The 14,024-nt window shown below is 44.7% G+C and overlaps 1 protein-coding gene across 3 annotated transcripts in view; it reads right to left on the reverse strand.

Annotated features, from left to right (window-relative positions):
• KALRN (kalirin RhoGEF kinase) overlaps positions 1-14,024 on the reverse strand; it is a 683,571-nt gene that overhangs the window by 62,569 nt on the left and 606,978 nt on the right. For 2 of the 3 annotated variants that reach the window (XM_055084868.1, XM_028492957.2), the window contains 2 exons: positions 9,437-9,717; positions 7,917-8,021 (listed from right to left, as the gene is read on the reverse strand). In XM_055084868.1, the coding sequence (XP_054940843.1) occupies positions 7,917-8,021; positions 9,437-9,717 (386 nt within the window). The remainder of the gene's footprint in view (positions 1-7,916; positions 8,022-9,436; positions 9,718-14,024) is intronic. The other variant, XM_024120242.2, reaches the window with a different exon arrangement.

Raw genomic sequence — 14,024 nt, forward strand, 5'->3', positions numbered from 1 at the left:
GAGCGGCTGGGCCCGTGAGCCATGGCCGCTGAGCCTGCGCGTCCGGAGCCTGTGCTCCTCAACGGGAGAGGCCACAACAGTAACAGGCCCCGCGTACCGCAAAAAAAAAAAAAAAAAAAAAAGACCAAGGCTGGCAGGTGAGACCTCAGAAGTGTCTATTAATGCCCAGAGGGACTCGCCAAAGGAGTTTCCGGGGGTCTTCGGGGTTTTAACTGCACTGCAGGTGAGTGGGGAACGGCTGTCCTGGTTGCCTAACAGCAGCTTTCCAGCAGGACAGATCACAACTGCTGGAGGCCACAGCCTTGGCACAGTCATGACCACGTGACCATACAGCACCAAGGGCAGCTTTGGGACTCAGGGACACAAGGGATCTTATGGCTTCTGGGTGGAGCCGGGGGGCCAAATGATTTATTTTTTCTTTCTTTTTTTTTTTTTGCTGACAAAGCAAGAGACTTTATTGGAAAGGTGCACCCAGGCGGAGAGCAGCAGGGTAAGGGAACGCAGGAGAACTGCTCTGTCACGTGACTTGAAGTCTCAGGTTTTATGGTAATGGGATTAGTTTTCGGGTTGTCTCTGGACAATCATTTTGACTCAGGGTCCTTCCTGGAAATGATTTCTAACTACAGCATTTAGTGCCATCTCTTGAGCAACCAAAATAGAAATCAGAAAGAATCTAAGCCCTAGATATAAAAGTCCAAGTATGCCATATGCTCCTGTAATATTTCCAGATTCTGTAAATTGGGAAGGACCTTATTAGTTCTTCTTATACTGAACTAATTTCCACCCACAGGTTCTGCCCTCTGGAGCAACCAAGAGTGAGACCAGCCCTTCTTTTCCACAGCAGTGCTCAATTATTAGAAGACAGCTCTCGTGTGTCTTCTCTCTCCTAACTTCTTCTCCCCATTCTTAACCCCAGTTTCTGCAACTCTCCATCAAATGACATGGACCACATGGTATTGGTTTCCTCCTCCAGGGAGGGCCCTTCCACTGAGTTCAAGAGCATTTTAGAATGCCAAGTTCAGAACCCAATACATGACTCCACACAACTCATGACAGGCATGGTCTGAAGAGCTTTGAGTACAATGGGGCTATTACGCCCCTGGATCTGTACGTTGTACTTTCATTAACCCAGCCTATGACCACACTGGCTATTCTGGCAGCTGGAACACTCTTGTACTTACAATCAAATAAAAACTCCAGAACTTTTACAGGCTCTAGATCTTATCCTCTTCTAAGCTAGAGAGCTCATGAGAAATAGGCATACCAGTCTCGGAGGTGAAGACGTAACTCTGTATTCTCAAACGCGGCTGAGGAAACAACCAACTACTGGTACTCCGTCACTATCCCACAGTGGGTACGTATTGAGATGGGAAGAAAGAGAAAGTAGAGAAAAGGAGAAAGGATCGAATTTTGGTTAGAAGATTCTGAGAAATCAGACTACTGCTCTTGCATTCCTTTCCGTGACGTATGCTTGGTTTTATATGTTTGGCCAAAGAAATCTCTATAATTCTGGGTTCACTGCAGGTCCTCAAGAAGTAGCTAGTGGTGGAAGAAAAAGTTAAAGCCCTTATTATGGTAAAATCACCACCGAAAGGCCGTTCATCCAATAGCCATTTGTAAAGAGCCTGTTACAGGGCCGATCAGCTCCAGCGTTACCCTATACTCCCTCTACTCTGGGACATTTGCTCTAACGGGACTTCTCAATGCCTGTACTCACACGTTTAACACCTGACCCATGGACCACACAAACTAGAGGCCCACTGAGGTGCCCAACAGTAGCAGTAGGTGAACAGTAGCAGGAGGAAAATGGTAATCCAAAATATGAAAAATATAGACTTTTAGGGGCTTCCCTTGTGGCGCAGTGGTTGAGAGTCCGCCTGCCAATGCAGGGGACACGGGTTTGTGTCCCGGTCCAGGAAGATCCCACATGCCGCAGAGCGGCTGGGCCGCTGAGCCATGAGGGCTGGGCCCGTGAGCCATGGCCACTGAGCCTGTGCATCCGGAGCCTGTGCTCTGCAACGGGAGAGGACACAGCAGTGACAGGCCCGCGTACCGCAAAAAAAAAAAAAAAAAAAAAATACTAACCAAGCAGTAATAAAGGGGATGTATTGGAGAATAAAGGAGTTTTCAGAGGGTCAGTTAAGAGATGGTGACAGAATGCAAGTATTGAGACATGAACTCCTAGAGTAGAGGGGAAACTGAAAATTTGGGACACACTACACAATACGAAAGGGCAAGATGTGTTGAGCACTTGATAGGGGACACAAAACATTTGAAGCTAAAATAGGAATGACTCCAAGTTTTGGAGCCGGGGAGACTGGGAAGAAAAAAAAAAAAAAAAAAAAAAAAAAAAAAAATATATATATATATATATATATATACACTTTTAGAAACAAGTGTTTACTGATGTAAACACTTCCCTGGGCTGGCCAGGGAAGCTCTTGTGGAGACATGAGATCTGAGTGGGACCTTGGGGGGCTGTTACACTTTAGACAAGCCACACTAAGAAGGAGAACATTCTAGAGAATTGGGGTGGTATGAACAGAAACTTGGGGGGAGGAAAACCAAATACATGTTTGGGGACAGTGAAGAAAATAATTTAGTTGGAGCCGAGTTCATCTTCCGGAATAATACATGGATGTTGGGAAGGTAAGTTGGAGAATAGGCTGCAGAACATTAGACTACTAGGTTAAGTGTGGACTTTATGGGCCAGGGATTTCCAAACTTTGATTACAGACTTCAATTAGTAAACACATTTTGGTCACGCACTCCCCAAACATGTAATTTATTTATAAATTATATTTCTGTACTCCTGTATTACCCTTATGTACATAATAAAACATACACAAAACCATTTTAAAATGAGTTAAAGAGATTCTAATATTTTGTTCCAGCACCTCAAAAAACCATCTTGTGTACTTCGAGTCTCCCCCACATTGGAGACCACTGTCGTGTAGGCAAGAGGGAGACAGGGAGCCCTCACCGAGGAGGGAGCCAATCATGGGAGCCTGAGGCCGGGAGGCAGATGGTGAAGAGAAGGATTAAGCAATGGCTACTCTGGGCATGAGGTCGGGGCCCATGCTCAGGTGGTGAAAGAGAAAATGCAAAAAAAAGGGATGATTTTTTAAGGAAAAAAAATTTTAATGGTTATTTGCAAAATGAAGAGGGTATATGGGTCAGTGTGGAGAGGGACGGAGAGGTAGTGAGGAGTGGTCAGGGAGATGGGCTTCGAGAAGTCAATGCAGCGCCCATGAGAGCACTCAACTCCCTGCCGTGGGACAGGGAAAGATGGCAGGAAAAGGCACGACCTTCAGGAGTTTGACACTAGCACTAAAAATACCAGCTAACTTTTTTTTTTAATTAGTAAGAAACATTAGAAAGAAAAGAAGAAGGTCATATGTGTGAAATTTCATTGGTCCTCTATAAGCTAGGATATTTGAAAAGAGTTACTGTAATCAAAATTATGATCAGGCAGCTTTCCCTAGAGAGTATCCATCATTTTCAAGTGGAGAAGGGTTTAAATGGCGCTGATGGACAGGACTGCCCAACAGAAGTCTGGCAGAAGCACAGACATTTATCCTAATGAGAGCTGCAGGAAAAACCAGATGAGTGACATGCATGAGAGCAAAGGAAAGGAAAATGCTTCAAATTGTCATCCTGTAGTGATACACTCAAATGTAAAAATATGGGAGGAGAGGAACAGCCCTATTCAAAAGAGCTATCCAAAAAGGAGCTCTTTCACCAGCATGATGCCAAAACCCTGAAAGAGCTCAGACTCATAACCCTTCCCTCCAATGGTCTGATTTGTCCAGGAGACAGTCACAAGCTAGACCAGTTTTCACTGACGTACGTTCATGATGGGGATATGCACCATCTCCCTTAATTTCTTGTGATGAGGTGTCCGCACACTTTTTCCCATTCCCCTTTATCATCAGCAACCTCCTTTTGCAAGACTTTGCAAGCTAGAAGACTATCTGAGGTCCCCGAATAAAATTATCCAGTGCTTTCAAAGATGCAATCCACGTTCTGTGTCTTGGCAGCAAAGTTAGCTTCAGGGCTAACCGGACACACATCAGCCACTGTCCAGAGGCACTGCCCCGTAGGCCAGTGGACCAGGCTTATAAGGAGGCTATTTTGTCTTGGATACTTTTTACCTATCATCAATGTCACAATCCCAAAAAGACCTGTTAATTGGCCATGCTCATTCCCAAACAAAGCCAAAAAGGACTTTGGGGTGCAGCTTTTTAGAAACCATCACTAGCTGGAAACAATCCTACAGGAGGAATGAGGACAGGTGCAAAGGAGAACATGGCAGATAGAGGTCAGTCCCAGGGAGCCGCATGGAGGTGAAACGCGCAGAACTGCCTCCAGGACCCGCACTTACCAGCTTGCTTTTGACCAACTGTTCTATTGCACTGACAAGGTCTGCAGCAGTAGGTACTTCGGTGGAAGCCTGCCGGGCTGCTAGCAAAGAGGAGGACTGCAAGACATTGAGCAGCAAAGGAAAAGCAGATTAGCGAGGAATGAGGAATAGCAATTAGGAAGCAACACAGCAAATCCAAAGCTTCAAGCAGGCAAGGGAGGCAAAGCTCTCTGTTTAGACGGAAGAGATGACAGAGGGAGATGGGGGTAGTGTGGGTGTGGGGCAGCGAAGCAGGGGTGGGACGAAGCTCTTTTTAGTCAGACCTCTTGAGGAGCTGAGGGGAGGGGACCCTGAGTTCCCAGGAGGCCAACAGGGAAGGGCTGCACCCACTGATAGCAAGGGGGGAGGGGGCAGACAGGATTCTGGCCATACAGGGCTGCCCACTGCTGTTCCAGGAAATGAGGGTCAATAAACCTAGCCTCGAGTGTGTCCAAAGAAGAGGAACTGTCCTTACTTTACTTAGATGTAGATCTTTAACACAGATTGCCACCACGTGTCAAGCAGAAATGCTAGGAGCAGGGCACTTGGAGACCAGAAACCGCCTCCCCATTCACATTCACACACACACACACACACACACACTCTCTCTCTCTCTCTCTCTCACACACACACACACACACACACACACACACACACACACACACACACACTCACACACTCACACACACGCACTCCTCCACAAACATTGCTGTTTCTGGTAAGGCCCCCGAACTGAAACACTAGGGAAGTAATAAAGGGCTTTAGCAGGACTTGTGCGTCTCATGCTGGAGCAGCCAGGCACTACCCTGTTCACAGTGAAAGGAGGCTCAAGCCCAGGGCCTTCCTCCTTCCCTCACACCAGCAATAAGGACTGGTCCACGGGACTGTTTGGTCAACGGTTTGGGCATTCCTGCTCACTGAGGGACGGCGTTTTGTTTTGTTTTGTTTTTCTTCCTGCTCCTACTTGAGAAGAAATTGGGAGAGAAACGGTTAACCTTGTGTAAGCTTTAACCCACCCCGTGCTTCAAAGCAGAGGACAATGGAGTTCCCAGGGCCCAGGACGCATGGGCACAGTGACCGTGGGAGTAGAAAGTTGGACATCCTGGCCAGGCTCTGGCTTCAAGTCTGTCCCTGAAGTTATGGGGAAGAATTTCTAAAAGGAAGCTTCTTGTTGTCTAATCTAAGACTTACTTTAGGTAAGTCTTTGCTTCTGAAATGGGCTAAAAAAAAAATCAAATGAATGTAATTAAGAGAGAGCAACACTCTTTTCCTCTCCTGGGGAAAGCAGGAAAAGAACTTAAATCTCTTTGGAAATCCAAGTTATCTACTTTTTGATCTAGTAATCCTACCTCTGGGAACTTATTCCAAGGAAAGAAGTCAAAAGAGCAAATGCTGTATGTACCAAGTGATCTGTAGCAGTATTACCCAGAGTAGCAAACATTGGAAACAATCCAGGATATCCCCAAACAGCCCGGTCAAGCAAATTACGATACATCACATAAGTGAAATACTCCTCAGTTATTAAAATTATAGTTATGAAGGTAAAATTAATAAGATTTTAGGAAATATTAACATTATTAATATTTAACTTATAAATATTAAAAATATAAAACAATGAACACATCATAAGCCTAGTATAACTATAAAAATAAAACATACATGCATATGAACAAATAGAAGGAAACAGAATTAAAGTAATTGCACAACACTAGAATGGGTGAACATTTAGAAATTCCTTTTACACCACTGTAAAAATTATTTTAATGAATCCCAACTCCATTTGCTAGAAATTCTGAAGCTCAACCCACTCCCAAATATTCCAGAAAAACATATGTTCAGAAACCAAACAGCAGGACTGAGGAGGTTCATGTGTCTAAAAAGGCGCTCATGCCACCTGCCCTAATCCTGGCTAAGAAAAGGGCTACACAAATGTCTGGGGGTAAGTCCGCATTCTCAGTTAAAAATTATCCAGGAACAACAGAACATCCTTTCCCCAAAACAAACCGTGCTGGAGGGACTTCGAGGGGGAGGGTTTGTGACCTCTCCTTATCTTATGTAAGCTGGCACTTCCATGCGAAGGGCAGTGTGGGACGGCAGATAATGTGACCTGAGTGCCCTGCTCCCCCCACACACTATCACTGTTTCTAGAACATTTTACAACAGGCCTCTGGGAACACAGCAGGTTGGTTCTCGTTCCCACCTCAAGGCGAAGCACAGGCATTTCTGCCTCTGGGGTCCAGGATGGGCATCATGCCATGCTTCCTCTACTTCTCTTCCCAACAGTCCAGAGACAGAGCCTTAGGAGGGGCCGTAACTGTGTGCTTCTCATGGGTGAGTCACAGAGGAGGCAGCGACCACATCTTAGTCATGGACCTGTTCCTGGAAAATGTCCCTCTAGCTTAGCACAGAGGAAGACCTCAACTAATGTCTGGGGGCCACCAATCCCAAATGCAAAGCAGAGAGAATTCAAACAAGATCTGGGATATCACCAGAAACACTGAAGCAACTGCATCAGCACTTCCTGAATTGTAGCCTGGATGGCGTTGTGAAGGTTTGCTCCCTGCCCGTGCATGCCGGGCCCACCACCTCGGAAGGGGCTGCTGACTGCAGGGCAGAGCACTGGAGAGCACAAGGAGACCCCAGGGGGACGGCTAACCACCACCAGCAGCACAATAAAACGACACTCCGGAAAGCAAATGGGAAGGACAATCAAAAACTGAAACCACCACCTCAGCCTCCAGAGTCCTCCAGGACAGTGACGCTGAGAGAAGCAATGAAGTGACAGCACAGTTAGGAAGGCCAGTGACGGAGCACACAACGAAAGCAGGGGCCTACCCGAGCCTCAGCTCAGTACCAGGAAGCACATTCAACCTGAGCCTCTGCTCCAGAACAATCGGGATGATGACCCTGCGCTCAGAGGCTTGGTGGACATTCACATTTCAGACACCAGAGAGTCTCTGCAGGCCAGTGAGCCAGAGAATTTTGCAAATCAAAGAACTGAGGCAACCTGGCATGTTAGATTTGTCCAACTTTGACAAAACCTCCCCTTAGCAGCATCTCCATCCCTCATGCTTTGTTTGCACTGGGCTTGACTGGAAGTTACCATGATTTGGATTTTAGAGTTGAGGATGAGGAAAACAATCAACTAAAACATCGGTTGAACAACAAAATGATCATGACCTAGAACCATCTTGGACTCCTCTTCGAGACAATAGTTCTTTTCGGGATCTGCTGCTTCCAAAGACAGAGCCACTACCCTTCATCAACAGGACGAGATACTAGGCAGATTTCCGCTTTGAGTATTTTACACCCACCCCTGTACTGCCCAGAAGGAAGTCAGACCTCCAGGGTTGGGGGAGGGGATCCCTCCCTGACACAGATGGAATCTACATCACCTCGGATTCATGAGGCATAAGAGATAACAAGGGAGACAGAGTGTTGTACCCCTGACACACACACAAAATGAAATCACGTGTTTTACACATGGCTCTTCCAAGAGAGAAAGAAGTCCTACCATCTCGTCCTGCGTGGGGTCGTTGTCAAAGATCTTCATAGGCGGAGGGAGGGGTGTGTGTGACTCTTCATCTGGCTCATCTTCACCCCAACCTTTCTTGCTCTTCTAGAACAAAAGAGCAGCATTAGTCACTGTTTCCTATAGTTAAAGATGCCAATTGGTTCAGGACTTGGGATTTTTAGAAGAGAAACACATAAGATACCCTCCTCTCTCAACACACTCCTATTTTTTTCAGTTTCAGGGTCCTCCTGTGTGGAATGGGCACACCTGCTTATCTCAAAAGGACAATGAGGTCCAAATGGTGGAAAACACACACACACACACACACACACACACACACACACACACACACACACACGAAAAACATCTACTTTATCGATTAGCCAGGGAGAGCGAAAGCTGAGAGAGTGGTTGGAGAGAAACTAATTTTTAAGTTTATGAAGGACTCAAACCACAACCTAAATATCACCAGGCTCTCCTGCCATTCAGAGGGAGAAAAGGCAGACAGCATAAAACTACAAAGAGAGTCTGGTTTCACATCAGGAAGAATTTCTTAGCCAGGTCAGTGACTAGAGTAGGTTAGTTTGCCAGATAAAAGAATTATCTCATTCCCCAACCAAATACCCACTATATTTTGATCACAGAATCCCAGTTTTTGAAGGGATATAAGAGGTCGTTGCCCAGTCTGACCTCTCAGCCAACACGGGTCTCTCCAACTGTTATGTGAGGTCATCCAGGCTCCCAAACCTTTTCAGTATGGGTGTTCATTTGTTTTCATGAAGCCCCATTTCATCACTGGTTGAGCCCCCATTAAAGCCTGCAACTTTGGCTACTGTAAACCTTCACCTGTTAATAATAATTCTCCCTTCTGGAGCAACCAGGAGTTGTCTACTCCCTTTTATAAATGCCACTGCTCAATATACTCGAAAACAGCCATAATCTCCCAAGATAGTCTTCTGTTTTCTAGGCCTAGCAGGTTTAATGCGGTCTTTAGTAGAGGCTGGGGACTTGGTGACCAGCTGGCTCCCCGTGGGCCCAGACACGCATCTCCAAATCTGGCAAAATGGTGTCTGTCTGCTGGATACTCTAGGTGCCAGTCTCTAAACCAGTCACAAATCACACTGGCAATGTCTTTTTTTTTCCTATTGTTTTGATTTGTTTTTAATTTTTTTTTTAAATTGAAACTAAACAGATTCATAGACACAGAGAACAGACTTGTGGTTGCCAAGGGGGAGGAAGGGAGGGAGAAGGATGGACTGGGAGTTTGGGGTTGGTAGATGCAAACTATTACATTTAGAATGGATAAACAACAAGGTCCTACTGTATAGCACAGGGAACTATATTCAAACTGGCAATGTCTTGAGAATACAAAGATCACCTAGGCCCAAGAAGACCAACTACTGGGAACTAGAATCTGGCTAGTTTACAAACCCCGGGGAAGGATGCCTCTCGAGGTTCCAGGAAGGAGGTACATCAGAAACCCCTCCCGATGGAAGGGCTCCGGGGTTTCGAGTAAGTACCTCGTCAGCGCTGTCTCCCTGAGGGGTCGTCTCATCCCCAGGCTTGGGAGATCCCAGGTCGAAGCTCTTCCGACCATCTCGTACTTTCTTCTGCTTCTTGATGTTTCCGTCTGCCTTCCCACTGTTGAGCCGCCGCACGGGACTCGTGAGCCACTTCTTCAGGGTGTTGGTGGAGCGCTTGGGCCCAGGGGAACTGTGGATGGAGTTCAGGGAGGGCTGGGCCTGCAGGTTGGCCACTGACTCAGACTTGCCTCCGTTTTCACTTGAATGAGAGTACGCATCTGAGGAAAAAGAATAGACAGACACGGCCGTGTCAGGGGCAGTTAAGGCAGGCTGCCAGCCTGGGAGAAAGACAGCTCCAACCCCAGGAAGCTAGGGCACCAGGCAGAATGGCAAGGCCAGCTGCAGAGCCTGGTCAAGGAAACCCTGCCTAGAGGGTAATAGCTGACACTCACTCAATCCACAGGTGCTATGGATACAGGAGTAGACAGAAGACAAAGACTCCTGCAAAATCAAGATTCTAAGCAAGAACCATCAACCAATAACAATGTCATAGAGCACCTATGAGTATTCTAAAGTTGTATAAGACACAGATTTTATTTTCATAGATGCCTTATCTAGCTACACACACACGCACACACACACACACACACAAAGAGGGAAAGAGAAGAGCCAAAGAGCAAGACAGAGCACGCAAAATAAAGATAAATGCACAAAGCAGTATGTGGTTAATTGCCAAAGGGCTGGCATGGACTCTAGACCATAAGGAAGCAGAGCTGAGAGGAGGGTCAGATCACCGTAGGCAGGACTGGTCTGAAAAGCTTTAACGGAAGTGTCTGAGTAGAAGGGAAGGGAAGGGAGAAGGAATTCCAAAAGCGGGAGATGGCAGGAACAAAAGCACAGAGGCAGGAAAATGGAAATACAAGTTAACACAGCCCTTAAGCAGATCCCTTCAATGAAATAAAGACGAACAGAGAAGGAGAAACTGGACAGAAAGAAGAGTGAAAACATTTAATAGTACACTAGAGGAGTATGAACTTTATTGTGAGACGCTAATGGGAAAGGGGGCAAAAAGGGCTTTTGTTTGCTTGTTTGTTTTTTAACTAATCTGGTAACTACAGAGAGCATACCCCTGGGAGGAGGGATTGGAATCCAGAAGCCCACACGAGGAGGACACCAAGGACAAAGGAATGAATGTGAGGCATTTCAAAGCAAGAAGTGATACGGTTAGTATCTGGATGACACATCACAGGTGAGTTGTCTCTTATGCTGCTTCTTTTCATTGCCAAAGAGGTCTTGGGATAATACCTGACCAGCTTCACCTCAACCCCTGATGGGCCCTGTGGCCCTGGTACCAGTTTGCATACTGGTAGTTAAACCAAACACATGACTAGGTATTTATAAAAAGTACTGCTGTGGCTTTTTACACCCACTTGTCTCAAAGACCGAATCATCTTTTCCTATACAGTAATGACTTTATCCCAGACTGAGGCTAGAGGTCTAACCTGGCCTTGGAGGCCCAACGGCCTAGACCTGTCCAATACATTAGAAACCAAATCTTAAAATAAAGAGAATAAATGTTTTTGCCAGTAGAGAGCTGCCTCCAGCTTCTATAACCGGCTGATCTCACAGGCACAAAGCTCAGGCTCTTGACCCTGCGGGAACTTTCGTAGATAGGGTTAGAGTTCTGTGCATACTTTAGAAAACAAGAACAGAATATCTGCATGTAGAAGCATTAAAAATTGAGCTTCTAAAGCCCCCTGGTATGAAGGATAACTCATAGGGTTGCTCAGCTCAGGGAATATTTAGGGATCGACTGACTTGGTTGAAGTCCCTTTAAGGACAAAGCTGTAATCTTATCTCAGAGAATTCTGTGCTGGCTGTGGTCTTGGGTGTGTTGACATTATTTCTGAAGTGTTTGGTATGGGTCAAACTCCTGTTCTCAGAAGCCCGGCTGATAAACATCTCAGCAGCACCACTGCGGCACTAGTAGTGGGACCTGGGCCTCTTATCTCTCTGCTGATAAGCCGCAGAGGCTTTTCATTCACCAGACCCCTGTGATACCACAAGTCTCGGTTAAATCCAAGCCTTCAAAACTTAGATTTATCAGCATATGTTGTGTCAGCAGAGCTAGAGGCCCAGCCACATTAACTGTGCCTTGTGTTACTAAGCAAGATGGATGACTGCCTAAGTTTTCTGTTCCATGACAAACCACAGCCTGGCTTTGAGATTCATGAATGCAAATTTTGACTGACCGTTCTGCTCCTCTCTCTATCATCTGATTCTGCTTTGGTGCATTCTCTACAAATTAATGGCAAGTGTACAGATTATAAAGTACAAATTAAAAATCAAGAGTATTCTCAATTTTGTTTCAAGTTTATTCTGTGTAAACAATCAGGGCCATTCAACCACAGCCCACATAAAAGAGAACTGAAGAGTTGGAAGCAATCTCTAACTTGTCATCTAGTTAGGGTCTTGTATTGAGACAGGACTATTTCTAAATCACTTTGAATGCATGGTTACAAAAAGATGTGGCATCATTTAGTCTGGAAAATGTGTACTTAGTTTATTGCTACTTCAAAGAATAATTGGCATGTGATGCTCATCCCATCTTTGGAAGATGGCTGCAATGAGCTGTTTGAGAATTTATTCTAGTACCTTTCTGGGCACAACAGTTAACTGACTGATTTGTAACAACTACAACAGTAATACTGTTATTTCATCAAATCTTTCCAATCTGAGACAGGTACTAAGTATGAGTATCATCTTAGGAAATAGAGTGTTCCAGGAAACCAAGGGTCATCATTAGTGTGGCAGAGAGGCAAAATTTAAACCCAGATCTGACTCCACTGCACATATATTTAATCTTATTCCCACATGTGTGTCTACTCCATGAATTCTGTTAGCCTCTATAATTATTGTAAAAAAGAACATCAGGGCTTCCCTGGTGGCGCAGTGGTTGAGAGTCCGCCTGCCGATGCAGGGGAACATCAAGTTGTTAGTCTATGTGACATTTCATATGGACATTTATATATAATTTATATGTTATTAAATTTCAATGCTGAAAACAATCTCAGTCTCACTAATTTTACAGATAAGGCAATGAAAGCTTGTATATGGGAAACCCATGGTCACAAGTTAGTTAGTCATAAAGCTAGGACCAGAATTCAGGCACCTCTACATCTCTCCAGGGTTCTGAACCAATGCTTCCTCTTCAGCCCTGAGGCATTAAAAACTGCCCATAAGATTGGTATCTGGTTTTAAGTCACTGGGAAGACAAATGTGTCCTTGGACACTGCAGAAATAAAGTTCCCTAGTATGTCCAACTTGCCTCCTAGATCAGAAAAAAGAATATTCTGAGGCTGATTTTACTATGAGATATTTTTATATTTTTCATTTTGTTTTGGTTGCACCACGCAGCATGTGGGATCTTAGTTCCCCGACCAGGGATCGAACCCTCACCGCCTGCAGTGGAAGCACGGAGTCTTAACGACTGGACCACCGGGGAAGTCCCACTATGAGATATTTTTTAAATAGAAAAAATATAGAAAAAATTTAACATCCAAATACCCACCACCTAGATATGATAAGTGTAGACATTTTTGCCATATTTGCTTCAGTTTTTTTAATCTTTCTTTTAATTGAACTATAGTTGATTTACAAAGTTGTGTTGGTTTCAGATGTACAGCAAAGTGATTCAGTTATACATATATATGTGTGTATATATATACATATATATATTCTTTTTCAGGTTCTTTGCCATTATAGGTTATTGTAAGATATTGAGTATAGTTCCCCGTGCTACACAGTAGGTCCTTATTATCTAACTGATATACAGTAGAGTGTATATGTTAATCCCAAACTCCCAATTTATCCTCCCCCGTCACTTTCCCCTTTGGTAATCATAAGTTTGTTTGCTATGTCTGTGAGTCAGTTTCTGTTTTGTACATAAGTTCATTTGTATCATATTTTTTTAGATTCCACATATAAGTGATAGCCTATGATGCTTGTCTTTCTCTGTCCAACTTACTTCACTTAATATGATAATCTCTAGGTCCATCCATGTTGCTGCAAATGGCACTGTCATTCTTTTTTTATGGCTGAGTAATATTCCATTGTGTGTGTACACACACACACACACACCCCACATCTTCTTTATCCATTCATCTGTCGATGGATATTTAGGTTGCTTCCGTGTCTTGGCTATTGTAAATAGTGCTGCTGTGAACACTGGGGTGCATGTATCTTTTCAAATTAGAGCTTTCTCTGGATATCTGCCCAGGAGAGAGATCACTGGATCATATGATAATTCTATTTTTAGTTTTTAAAGGGATCTCCATATTGTTCTCCATAGTGGCTGCACTAAGGTACATTCGCACCAACAGTGTAGGAGGGTTCCTTTTTCTCCATATCTTCTGTAGCATTTGTTACTTGTAGACTTTTTCATGATGGCCATTCTGACCAGTGTGAGGTGATACCTCACAGTAGTTTTAATTTGCCTTTCTCTAATGATTAGCGATATTGAACACCTTTTCATGTGCCTGTTGGGTATCTCTATGTCTTTGGAGAAATATCTATTTAGGTCTTC

This window comes from Physeter macrocephalus, chromosome 1 (assembly GCF_002837175.3).
Source record: "Physeter macrocephalus isolate SW-GA chromosome 1, ASM283717v5, whole genome shotgun sequence".
Taxonomy (NCBI): domain Eukaryota; kingdom Metazoa; phylum Chordata; class Mammalia; order Artiodactyla; family Physeteridae; genus Physeter; species Physeter macrocephalus.